This window comes from Notamacropus eugenii, chromosome 5, assembly GCF_028372415.1.
Source record: "Notamacropus eugenii isolate mMacEug1 chromosome 5, mMacEug1.pri_v2, whole genome shotgun sequence".
Classification (NCBI taxonomy): domain Eukaryota; kingdom Metazoa; phylum Chordata; class Mammalia; order Diprotodontia; family Macropodidae; genus Notamacropus; species Notamacropus eugenii.
Window position 1 is genome coordinate 78590330 of NC_092876.1, and position 12154 is coordinate 78602483.

At 43.7% G+C, this 12154-nt stretch overlaps 1 protein-coding gene across 2 annotated transcripts in view; it reads right to left on the reverse strand.

Annotated features, from left to right (window-relative positions):
* The window catches only part of SMAP2 (small ArfGAP2), a 53528-nt gene that overhangs the window by 2335 nt on the left and 39039 nt on the right, over nt 1-12154 (reverse strand). For both annotated transcript variants that reach the window (XM_072609918.1, XM_072609919.1), the window contains 5 exons: nt 9265-9351; nt 8593-8674; nt 7385-7497; nt 6693-6858; nt 4559-4875 (listed from right to left, as the gene is read on the reverse strand). In XM_072609918.1, the coding sequence (XP_072466019.1) occupies nt 4559-4875; nt 6693-6858; nt 7385-7497; nt 8593-8674; nt 9265-9351 (765 nt within the window). The remainder of the gene's footprint in view (nt 1-4558; nt 4876-6692; nt 6859-7384; nt 7498-8592; nt 8675-9264; nt 9352-12154) is intronic.

Consider the following 12154-nt stretch of genomic DNA (forward strand, 5'->3'; position numbering starts at 1 on the left):
ACGATGACAGCAGAGAAACCCAGAAGAGACAATACCGAAGACAAAAGCCAACCACTCTCTTGGCCTCCAGTATCAATACACAGATTTGAAAAGCACAGGATAACAAGAAGTAAAGACCCTAATACAGAGGCAAGTTTGACTTCGCAGGTGTCACTGACACTAGCACTGGACTCATGCAGATATACGGTTTTATTCAAGAGACAGGCAAAAAAATGAGGGCAGAAGAGCATTACATATCAAGTGAATCCGAGAAAAAACGTGGGAAATGTGTTAGAGATCAAGGCAGGCAAAAACAGAGGTGAAAGGGGTATAGGACCATACTAGAAACCACCTGGGTAAAACGGAAATACAAGGAGAGTGGGAAAAATCACAAGCCTAGCAGAAGGGTTTGATTACAGCAGTGATGGCAGACTTCAGTTATGAAGGCATCTGCCAGATAGCTCTCTTCCAAAAGCAGAGTAAATAATTATATCCTGAACTGCTTCAGTGATACTTTCCTCCTCTAAACTGGTCTAAGAAACCAACAAAAAGAACTTCTATTTTGGGTCTGATTCTCACCAAAAATGTCCTGGGATGGAAAAGATGGGAATACTGGAAATGAACAAATTATCTTAGAACTTGTGATAGGAAGGAAATCCAGGAAGAATCTAAAATGAATTCGAGATTTGGGGAGAGAAAATTTCTGTTTGTCTCTGTTTTAAAAGTGGCTAATAGCAAGTTGACATCCAGAACAGTGATGGAGATATTAAGAAAGCATCTAGGTAGTTTTGATAAGTTCAAGAAACATGATCTAGACAAACTACATAGTATAATAGTGATGTGATTGCTGAGCTAGCTGGAACAGTCTGAAGGACTGAAGAAGAGAAAATAACGTCCCAATTTCCAAAAAGAGGGAAGACACACCAAAGCCTGCAAACTATATGACTAGTAAGCTTTGCTTTGATTCCCGGCAAAATTCTCAATCATGTTATTAAAATGATGGTTAATGAACATCTACAAAAGGAACCAGTGATCACAAGGGGTCAGCATAGCCTCAACAAAAACGGGTAGCAGAAACCTGAGAAAACGCACAATGGACTGATGCAGAATGAAGTAAGCAGAACCACTCACATAAGGACAACAACAGTGCAAAGCCTTTAAGAATCCTCATCGATTCAGTGACAAGCCATGATTCCAGAAGGTCGATGACATAGGATGTTACCCACCTCCTGACAGTGAAGAAAGGGAATAAAGATTCCTAAGACATGAATTCTTGGACATGGCCAATGGGGGGAAAAATCAACTCCCCAAGTACAAGACGGAGGAGGCAAGTCAACAATATACTAGGCAAAAACCAGAAAGCAATCTCAGGCTGCATTTAAAAAAGACCTTGTATCCAGGACAAAGAAGGTAACAGCCCCATGATCCTCTACACTGGTTACATGACATCTGGAGTAATGTGTTCATTCCTGGCCACCACATTTTAGAAAGGACATGTACATGCTGGTTAAGATCCAGGAGGGCAACCAAGAAACTGATGGGCATAGATTTCTATGCCAAGAAATTGGGAATGTCAGCCTGGGGAAAAGAAAACTTGGGAGGAGTACATGACAGATATATTCAAGTACTTCATGAGCTGTCCTGCAGAAGCTAAAACATTTTTGTTCTGCTTGATTCCAAAGAGTGGAAATTCCCAGAGGCCAATTTAGGTTGTTTTAGTTTGCCTCAAGAAGTCATGGGTTCCTCTCTCACAGAGATCTTCAAGCAAAGACAACTACTTGATTGATAAGTTGTAGAGGGGAATCTCGTTCAGTTGTAGGCTGAACTTGTCAGCCTCTGAGATCAGCTTGGATTCTGTGATTTTACAGATGAAGAAGCTAAAAACACTAAGCAAAGGAGTTGAGCTCAGATCTCCTGACTCAAGCCCAGGGCTGAATTGGGTTATGCTTTTTCAGTGTATTACTTGTCTTTCAGATATGGCAGCTACCGATCCCATCACATCTTAAGATGACAAGTCCTACTAGGAGCTGGCTGCCAAGATCCCTGAGGCTTAGGAAGTCAGAGATTGTTGGCAAGGATCAGCATGTAAGTAACTGAAGGCGCTTCCTTGGTAAGTCCCTTCCCTGAAGCCCTTACCCAATCTCTAAGTGTGGTCTTACATTAAGAGAGTTACTGGTACTTCCTTGTGAGAGGGAACCAGCCCAGTCTGTGTCTTTTCCAACATCCTGTGTTGCTGCAGGCAAGTTGTCTACTTGTGGAGTCTATGTATGCAAGGGACTAGAATTCAGTCCATTTATAACAGGCAGGGGGGAAGGAAGGCAAGAATTCCCTGAGTTGTGTTCTGGAGAAGCTGGGGATCAGGCTAGGTAGTGCTGCTTGAGACAGTGAGAAAGCTGATATGTGATCCATCTGGGGGCATGGAGAGGAACTCAAAAAGAAAGCCCAAAGAGAGCTACTGAAGCAGTTTTTACCAGAGAATAAAAAGCATAAAGGAAGAAAGCATGAAGCAACAGACAGAAGGGAAAGGCTGAATTCAGGTGATCAGACAAAAGCTTTACAGGATCCTAGGATATCATAACCACATAGGACCTTTCAGCCCAGTCCTCTAATTTTAGAGGAGAAAGTCCAAGGTCCAAAACAAAAAAAAGGTCAACAGCAGAGTCAGGATGAAAATCCAAGTATTCTGTCTCCAAGTCCAGCACTCCCTCCACTAGATCGTTGGCTGTCCAGCCATGGCCTTCTAGCAGAAAGGGAATCCAATGCACTGATTCTTGGTGGAAAAGTAACATTTTTGCCATTCTCTAATTAGGAAGATTGGTGTTTGGTAGCAGAAAGAGGCAGGAAATTACAAAAGGAAGACAGACACGGCCAATGTTTCCTGCATCCAATTCATCTTGCTGGAAAATAGGGGCCTCTGTAATTACATCCTAAGGATATCATTGAAAAGACTTACCTGTACAAAATACTGTGTAGTATTTATGATAGCAAGAAATTAGAAATGACCTATATGTACAATGTTTGGCAAATGGCTGATTAAATTGTGGCATGGCAATGTAACAGAATATTATAAAAAATGATAAAATGCAAAGAAATATGGAAACACTCATAAAGGGATGCAAAGAGACTGTAATAAAAAAAAAGTAAAAAACAAAGGGATGCAAAGAGAGGACAGCAAAGTCAGAACACATACATATAATGATATAAAAGAAAGTTTTGTTGCTTTTGCTCATTTTAAGACTGGAGACAGAAGTGATTGAAAGGGGGAACAGATAAGATAAATTCTTTTATGTTTATATCACATAATTAGTAAAAAATAGAAATAGCTTAGGTTTGTGACATGGGGTTTAATTTCATACAACTGAAATTACGGTAAACTGGAGCACAAAGTTCCAAGCATGTTCACTTCATGGGCAGGCCAAGCAATTACCAATAAAATGGGTCTTTCAACTCCTCACTAAGCCTAAAAGACTGCGAGGGAGGGCGTTGCTAGCCTTCATATAGTTTTGGGAAGTATAACAAAGAACAGAAAACATCACAGGTGGGAAACAATATGACTGGATACAAAGTCTGAAGGGTCAGAGATGATGAATAATAATAACAACTGGGCAGAAGTCTGGAGGGCGCCTGGCAACAACCCCTCCTTCCATCTTGTTGCTAGGGAAAGCTCACTGGGGTGTCCACCTGCACGGCTAGCAAGTGCCACAGTGATAACAAACGAGACTCCCGGACATCTACCTGCACCCTTCAAAACAGATTTCTTCTAATTGTATAAAGACAGCTAGTGGGACAGAGATAATAGTTTTCTTTCACTTACAGTGATTTGTAGGGAAACAACTTTTAAACAAGTGGGAGAGGAGAACTGAATTTCTGGATTCATGAACTTCTAAACTTAACTCAGAGACAAAGAAACACGGCTCAGGGTGTTACAAAATAGAATTAATTACAGAGTGGAGTCAAATATAAAAGACTAAGTCAATATTTGATTTTCTCAACACTCTATTGACGTTTCTTGAATGCTGTTACATTTCTAATAAAAAATTAAATACCCAGAGGCCTTTTTCTTCTAAGATTACAGGCTCTAAATGTTAGAAGGAACTGAGCTTATAAGGCATCTAGTCCAATGAATAACTGAAGAGGAATCACCTCTACACCTCCCTGAGAAGTGGGTACCTAGCCTCCACTAGCCAAGGGCTCCCTAGTTCCAAGGCCAGCCCAAGCCACTACTGGACAGCTTTCACTTCCAAAGTTTTTCCTTAAAAATGAGTCAAGATTTGCCTATCTGCAACTTCCCCTCCCTGGCCCTAGTTCTGCCATTTGAAGCCAAGTAGAACAAGTGTTATTCTGCTTCCCACAGCAGCCTTTCAGAACTTGAAGGCAGTAACCTCATCTCTCCTCCAGGTTTGTCTTCTTCAGGATCCAAGATTTAGAGCAGGAAGGGATGGGAGAACTTACCTTATGAGACTGCAAATCTTCCGGGAAAAGAGCACATGAATTCCTCTGGTCAGAGCTAAGAGAACAGGAAAAGGAGGCATCACAGAGCGCGATGGAGTGACAGCCTCCATAGAAGGCCAAGTCTCACCTGAGCCAAGTTCCACTGCAGCTGCTGTGCTGGCGGGATGCCGTACATTGTTTGAGGCATGGCCGCCATGCCGGCGACATAGCCAGCCTGCTGGGCAGCCATCATGCCATTGGGGACGCCCATCACCGTGGCCTGCACACCACCTACGTAGCCTGGAGGAATGGCCACAGGGGCCACCATTCCAGCAGCTGCAGGTTGGGCCAGCATGCCCACTGGTGGGGGCATCATTCCTCCCATCATGGTACCAGTAGGGGGGACCCCAGGAAAGCTGGGGTAGGCTGCAGGGTAGGCCATCTGAGCTGGAGCCATGAACATCGCTGCCAAGAAAGCATATGCACATTTATTAGGGAACATGGGGGGCAGGGGGTGGAGGGCAGGGCACCTAGCAGCAAGCCAGGACTAACAGCTCACCCCATCCAGTCTTCTCAGTAGTGTCCTCAAGACAGTCTGACACTGACTTTCTTCTATAGATAGTTCTCGTACCATTGCTGCAGCCACAACAGCCCAGTGAGATCTGAGTATTGACACATGCCCCCATTATATCACACCAGAGCTGAGCCTCAGGTTCAGGTTTCCAGATGCCCAAACCAGTCCTGTTTCTCCTACCTTCCCCTGAGCTCCTTTAAATGGTGGTTAACAGCAGCTCTCCTTTCTAGGGTACTTTGAAAAGTAGTATTTTCCTCACAGTGACTGTGGTAGGTCAGTAATGCAAGAATTATCACCCCCATTTTACAAGTAAACAAACTGAGGTTTAGAAAGGGGATGTAACTTTGCCAGAGTTTTCAAAAAGCTAAACTTCTGGCTGCCTCTCCTGCCTGGCTTGCTCCTTCCCTCCCCTAGGACTGCCTCCCTTTGGGACCCTTTCTTCCCCTGCTGTTTCAGATTTCTCTGCTTCACAAATCTGCTCAGATCTCACCTCTCCAAGAAATCTTTGGAGAAAGTGTGCTCTTCCCCTGCAACCTATCCAGGGTTTACTTCCTGAACTGCACCCCTAGCCATTATATATATATATACTCTTTGGTCAGTGTTCTTAATGTCCATACCAGGGAATGTCCAAATTGGAAGAGACCTTCAAAATCAACCAGCCCAGTACTTTCTTTTTGCAGATGAAGAAACAGAAAGAGGAAGAGCTTTGCTAATGGGTACATAGGTGGTAAAGACTGGAAGGAAGATGTGACCTCAGGTCCTTTGACTCTAGAATCAGGAAGGAGGAAGGTTCAAGTCCTATCTCTGACACATACTAGCTGTAAGACCTTGCACAAACACTTAACCCCTCAGGGTCCAGGTGATAAGTTACAGATATATTGCTGACTGACACCAGAAGAGAACATTTCCACACTGAGAGTTCCTCTACCTGATGAAATCAGAGTTCTGGACAAAAAAAAAACTGCAGAAATCACTGTGTAAGGTGGTCTCAGGGATAAAAACATGACAATATCTGTTTTTAGGGAGCTACAACCCCTAAGGGGCCAGGGAGAGGGTGCAAAAGGAATGAGAAGACAGTGACAAGAGACCTGTGTGAGGAGACACTTGGGAAAAAGAAGTCTGAAAGAGACTAACAAGGTTCTCAAGGGGGCCCACCTGCATAACAGAGGCAGGAACAAAGCGGCACGTTAATCTGCAGGACTTTTTGATGGGTCTCATGTCCACAGATAGGCAGAGTCAGCCTGGCTTCTAGTTTGCCTTGATAAATAAATACCTCCCAGTGTAAGAGATTTGTTATGAGTCTATCCACATGAACTTTGATGCTCAGGTTGGTCTGAGTGGACAGACTCAGTATGAGACTGGGACACTCTAGTCAAAGGCCCTGTTCCTTAATAGCCCATCCAGGCTTATAACTAATTAAGTCTTTCTGTAGCACCTCAGCCCCTTCCTCCTCCTTTGGCTGGCTCTGGCCATGACTGATTCCTATCTCTTACAACACTGAACTGGAAGTATGGCAGCTATTAAATTGGATCTGCCTGCTGACACACTTTGTGGCTTCTCAGGAAGGGTCAGACATGTACATTTAAGACAGGATGCACCAGCAGCAAGTACCTTTCCAACTCCTAGATTATTCCCTATCTATCAGCCCCACATGTCTATCCTTTAACATTGCAAATGTCTAACAAGCTCCCTTCCCTATGAAATTTACCTTGAGCAGGCATCTGAGGAGTTTGTGATCCATAAAGTGAGAGGATAGAGTCTTTAGAGAGCTGTTTTTTGCCTGATTCTTCTGCTTTGTTCCCTGGTTCAGGAAACAGATTCAGATTTTCAGGAACAGAGCTGGCATTCCCTGCAGTTGGCAGAGATCCTACAACCTTAGGGCAAAGAGGCAAGGGAGAGTGAGAAGGGGCCTCAGGTGTAGAAGACTATAAACTCAATCTACCTTCCCATCCCAAGTGTCAATAATGACACTTGCTATAATATTTCACAGCTTAAAGTTCAAGTTTCCAGAGACGGGGGTCACATTTTTTTTTTTTTTTTACCATTTATAAACCTAAAGCTACCTGCTTGATGGGCTCTTCAGGATGGTTTTTTCTTTCCTACTCCTCTATAGCCCCTCTCTCCCAAAAACGTGATCATAGAGAGGGATGATAACCCAACCAGTCTTAGAGCTTTATACCAATTTAATGAGAAACCCATTTGAGTACCCTCCCTTTCCAAGCAAGAGACAAAACCAAGAAGCCAATAGTGGGTAAGGTGGACACAGAAGAGATAACTGGTCAGGTAAAGTCAATTAAGGAATAAGGCAGCAAACTCCATCCAAAGACTTGATGTTTTAAAGTTCTAAATACTCTCTCCTCCCAGCACTTGCTTCAAGCCTGACAGATTCACAAGTCTCACTTTTCTGGAATCCGAGAGAGAAGATGATGGAACTGAGGCCAAGAGGTCTAGATCCTTTTCTAGGGCATTACTGGTCTTGCTGTTTGTGATGCTATAGGAGGCCACAGGAGCATCTAGAAAGAGAGGACAGAAGTCACAAAAACATAAGCACATGCTAACACTGACCACTTGTTTTTGATGCTAGGTAAGAGCAACACTTCCAGTGTCATCTTCCTGTGATGCTTCATCACTGTTGGGCGACGAACCTGGGTTCTTGAGATTGAACAAAAGCTCCTGTCATTTCATCCAACCTGGAAAGGTCCAGCATCTGAGACCTAAAGGGCAGTGTGACTAAATGTGCACAGGATCATTAGAGCTGGTTACTAGATGATTCATTTTCCTGCAACAACTGATGAAACTGATTCCTAAGGGGCAGAAGAGAAGGCTGATGATCTGTATCTGTGCGGAGCTTAACAAAGCCCAAAGACACCACCATACTGGTCCATGAAGCATAAAGAGGTTAAAGCATAAGCCTGTCACTCACAGCCTAGGTGTTGCCTGGGAGGTAACTGTTGTTAGTGAAGTCTCGAATCCTAGGAAGAGACTGGGACTGGCTCAGGTAACATTCAGACTTCCTAACTGGGTGTTCTCTGCCCCCACCTCTCTGGTAACCCAGTTCCCAACCTACATTCTCCGTGCCTTTCTCTTGCTTCTCCATCCTTAGGGCCTACAGACTTGATGGGGCACAGGTAGAACTGAATTCTGGGGCAGAGACTGTGCGGATGGATATTTCAGGGAGGCCTGAATACTGTGTCAAGAAATGTAATGAGGAGTTCCAACTCTGTCTCCCAGGGTGAGAGCAGGGGAGGGGAACAGAGCTTGTCAAAGATTTCATTTTCAAGAGCTCCATGGGCCATGAAGCCTCCCCCTACTCTCCCAACTAAACAGTGGGGGGCTCCCTCCTCATATTCCTAAATACCCTTTTCACATGTGGCATCACATTCATGTGTATGACATTCTCCCCATGGCTTTTGCGAGTTACCTGACAAAAGGGTTTGTGCCATCTTGACCTTTGTACCCCTAGTACAGAGCCTGCAGGCACTAACTACAGGTGAAGTGAGCTAAGGTGTGGCAGCAAACCCTAGCACTTGGGTACCAGCTGCTCTCCAAAGCAGCAACAAAAGCAGCCCTTTGTAGACCAGGAAAGCAAGGGAAGGCATAACACTTACCAAGGCCCAACAAGTCCATCACAGGTTCAGTTGCTTTGGGGGAGCTTTTTCGAGGTAGCTGCAGGTCTTCCTTCTTCTGAGGCTAAATTAAAAAAATACAGTATCATTAAAGAAATGAAATCGTTGATTTTTCCAAGAACTCTTTCCAATATCTCATAAAAAGTAACAAATGCCCTTGGACCAAGCGTACTATTATTCAGAGCTACTGACTGAAGATAAAAGAAAGTAACACTTAACACTGATGGGGAGAAAGAGGTGAGTAACCAGACAGGTGTCCACAAAGGTAACCTCAAGTGACAAAACTTTGCTGGTCTGGCCATATCTCAGGACAAGACAAGGACTCTCTAGTACCATAGGCAGCACACTGAAAACCAAGACAGTTAATCTCAAAGTCCAGAAAAGTCAAGAGAGGAGGAGGCAGTCTGGGCCTACAAGGGAACGAGAAGTCAGGAAAGGCTGATGGAGAGTGCAGCAAGGAGGAGTTGGCCTCTTCCTGAGGGTCGGGAAACATGTTCATCCAACACTGAAGGTTGTGCTCCAGTCACATGGGCAGGCACAGAATGAACCTCAGAATTCCCACCTGGTCTCAGAGAACCCTTTGGAGCAGAGTCCCCTAGGACTGAGGAGAAAAAGGAAGCCAAGGGCCCTGGGGAAGCTCTCCCTCCCACTCACCATTTTGACTTTCTCAAAAATCACAGGCTCCACTTTCTTCTCCTGAGTTGGCTCGCTGCTCTTTTTCCACTTGTCATCTTTTTCTTTCTGGGGAGGATTTAACAAAGCAGAAGAACACGTAAGGACCCATGGTGATTTGAACCATTTTATTTGGTGACAATTTCAAGCATCAAAAACTGGAGAACTGCTCCGACGTCCCATGATTCTGTGCAGATGTCACCAGCCTGCCATACCCAGCATACCCTGCCAGGCATTTTGTCTCAGAGACACCAACGTACAGCTCATATGACAGAAACATGAGGCACACCCACAGATAGATGAGTTTCCCTTAATAACTTAAAATGAGAGGTGGCATCGTGTAGTCAAACGAGAACTCAACTTGAGAGTCCAGAGACTTCAGTTCAAATCCCAGCTCCAATCCTTAAACAGCTCTGTGCCCTCAGAAGCATCCCTTTCCTCATGTGTAAAAAGGGGATGGAAAGATTTACACTACCTACCTGTGAGGATCATTATAGGAAAAGGGCCATGGAAATCTCAAGGAGTCATAAAAATGTGAGCTAGCATATAATGGATCTGTCATCTAGGAGTTAAAAAATAAATCTATTCTCACCTCTACCATCTCTTGGGGGTAGCAAGGTTACTACTTAGCATGTTAAAGTAGGACTTCTGTGTCCTCAATCTAACATTCCTCGATGAAGTGAATAAAGATGACTCATGATTCTACACACTTGCTCAGCTATGGGTTGGACCAGACTGTCACCTGACAGGCTGTGCCCATGCCTCATCTGAGTCTGATGTCATTTTTTCAGATTATTAAGTTTTTTACTCTCTCTTCATACAACAGCCTCTCCTTTCCCCTTTAAAGACTTAGGATCATATGATTTTTTGAGTTGGAAGTGTCCTTCAAAGTCTCCTAATCTAACCTTCATTCTAGCAATGAAGAAACTGGACCTCTGAGAAGGGAAGTGACCTGCTCAGAGTCACAAAGGTAGTGAGCTGAGGAGCTGCCTGGGTTCAAACCTGGATCTTTCAGATTTCAAAAGCCAATGATCTTTTAGCTCCATGGCCCTGTACAGTGACCAGAAAAAAGGACATTATTCTAGATGCAGACACACATAGATTAGTAAAAATGGAAGCTAAGAGGTTTTACAATGCTTTTCTTTTCAGGGTTCATCTAGCTCACATCCAATTGCATTTTGATTCACACGAGGTAGAACCATCTGTTTTACTCCCAATGCCCTTCTTAGTGATGACTTTATTGTCATGGATGAGAATAGTAGATATCTTCAGACAATGATGTGCGATGACTGTCAGAGACATTATTGATGGCTCTGAACCCAGCAATCTATGGATATACTTTGGGTTCTTTCCCCCAGATATTACCTACACCAAAACTCATCTCTTACTCTTCTTCCCATTCAACCCAGGCTAGTGAGATCTTCTAGGATCTTACATTCCCATTGGCTTAATTTCTCACTACCTGACAGGGATCAGTGTCACTCACAACCTGGATTAACTGTCCACTCCCTCCTCCAGCTCTCCTAGGAAGACTATGTAAGTTTTCTAATGAGAAAGCAGCAAGGCACAGTTGATATAAAGCTGACCCTAAAGCCAGGACGAGCTGGGTTCAAAACCTACCTCTGGAACATAACGTGCAAGTCACTAAACCTCTTAATTCCCCCAGACAATTCAGACTGCAAACTGCAAAGAAGATGCTGACCTTTATGAGCAGACTGGGTTTCTTCACATGAGAGTTCCCTAAACCAATGAAATCAGATTCAGTCCCTTTCCCTATAAAAGTTTAAATTCCTGACCCTGGCACTGTAATAACAATTTGGTTCCAATGAACCCACTTAGCCTCTGTCTCTCATGACTCTGCTTTAGAGAGTTTATGGGAAATGATCTCTTTTCCTTCCCCCTCCCCAATTCTCATCCTGTCCCTTCCTATGTTCTCACCTTTGCATACATGGTTTCTTGAACTGCACAAGACTGAATGTTAAATAGTCCCATGACACTCCTCCCTCCCCCTCTAGCTGGCTATGGTTCTTCTGCTTTTCAAACACCAACTCGAGTGCCTAAAGCATACTCCCTCCATTACACAATCCTTCCCGTTCCCTTCAAAGTAAAGGGATCTTTCTCAAATTTCTCAGAACACTTTGCTGGATCTCTGTTGCTCCTAGCACATTTTTCTTTGTATCCTACTTGTTTCTCTGCAGGTCATATACCTTCCATGAGAATGTGAGCTCCTTGAGGGCAGGCACTACGTAGATTTTCATCTTTGTCACCTTATGCAATTCCCTGAATCCACTGGGCTGTTAGTCTGTTGAAATGCATTGAACTGTTAAATAAGACTGGTCCCTCCTTTGACCTCTGAAGAGCCCTACTCTTTCCATATCTCTATCTACAGAAATTTCCATCTATCACTATGCCTGGCACCCTATTTCTCAGTCAGATCTGTATATGTAAAGGGCAACCCTGTGTTCAAAAGGACTCAATTTTTAAAAAGACAGCCTTCAAAGTACATAACCTTGTCAGAGGCTTTTTTAAACAAAGTTTAAACATGAATGATAAAAGGTACTTCCCTTCAGCAATATTTATCCCCTCCAAAAGCTCTAAAGTGATTACTTGGATAGATTTTGCCCTTAATGAAATCATCCTGCTTTCTCATCAATTGGCTTTCTTTAAGTATTCTGGTGATACAGATCTCACAAGACTCCTGGATTTGGAAACAGATATCACCTAGTAGTTCCCAAGTTCCACTCTAGAACTCTCCTCTGCCATGGGGTCAATTTTGGCACTCATCAGTCCGATGGCATAATGGTCATTTGTAATAACAGGTTCACACTTAAGCCAACAGGTGAACAAAATTCTTTTGTTTACCATCCCTTCT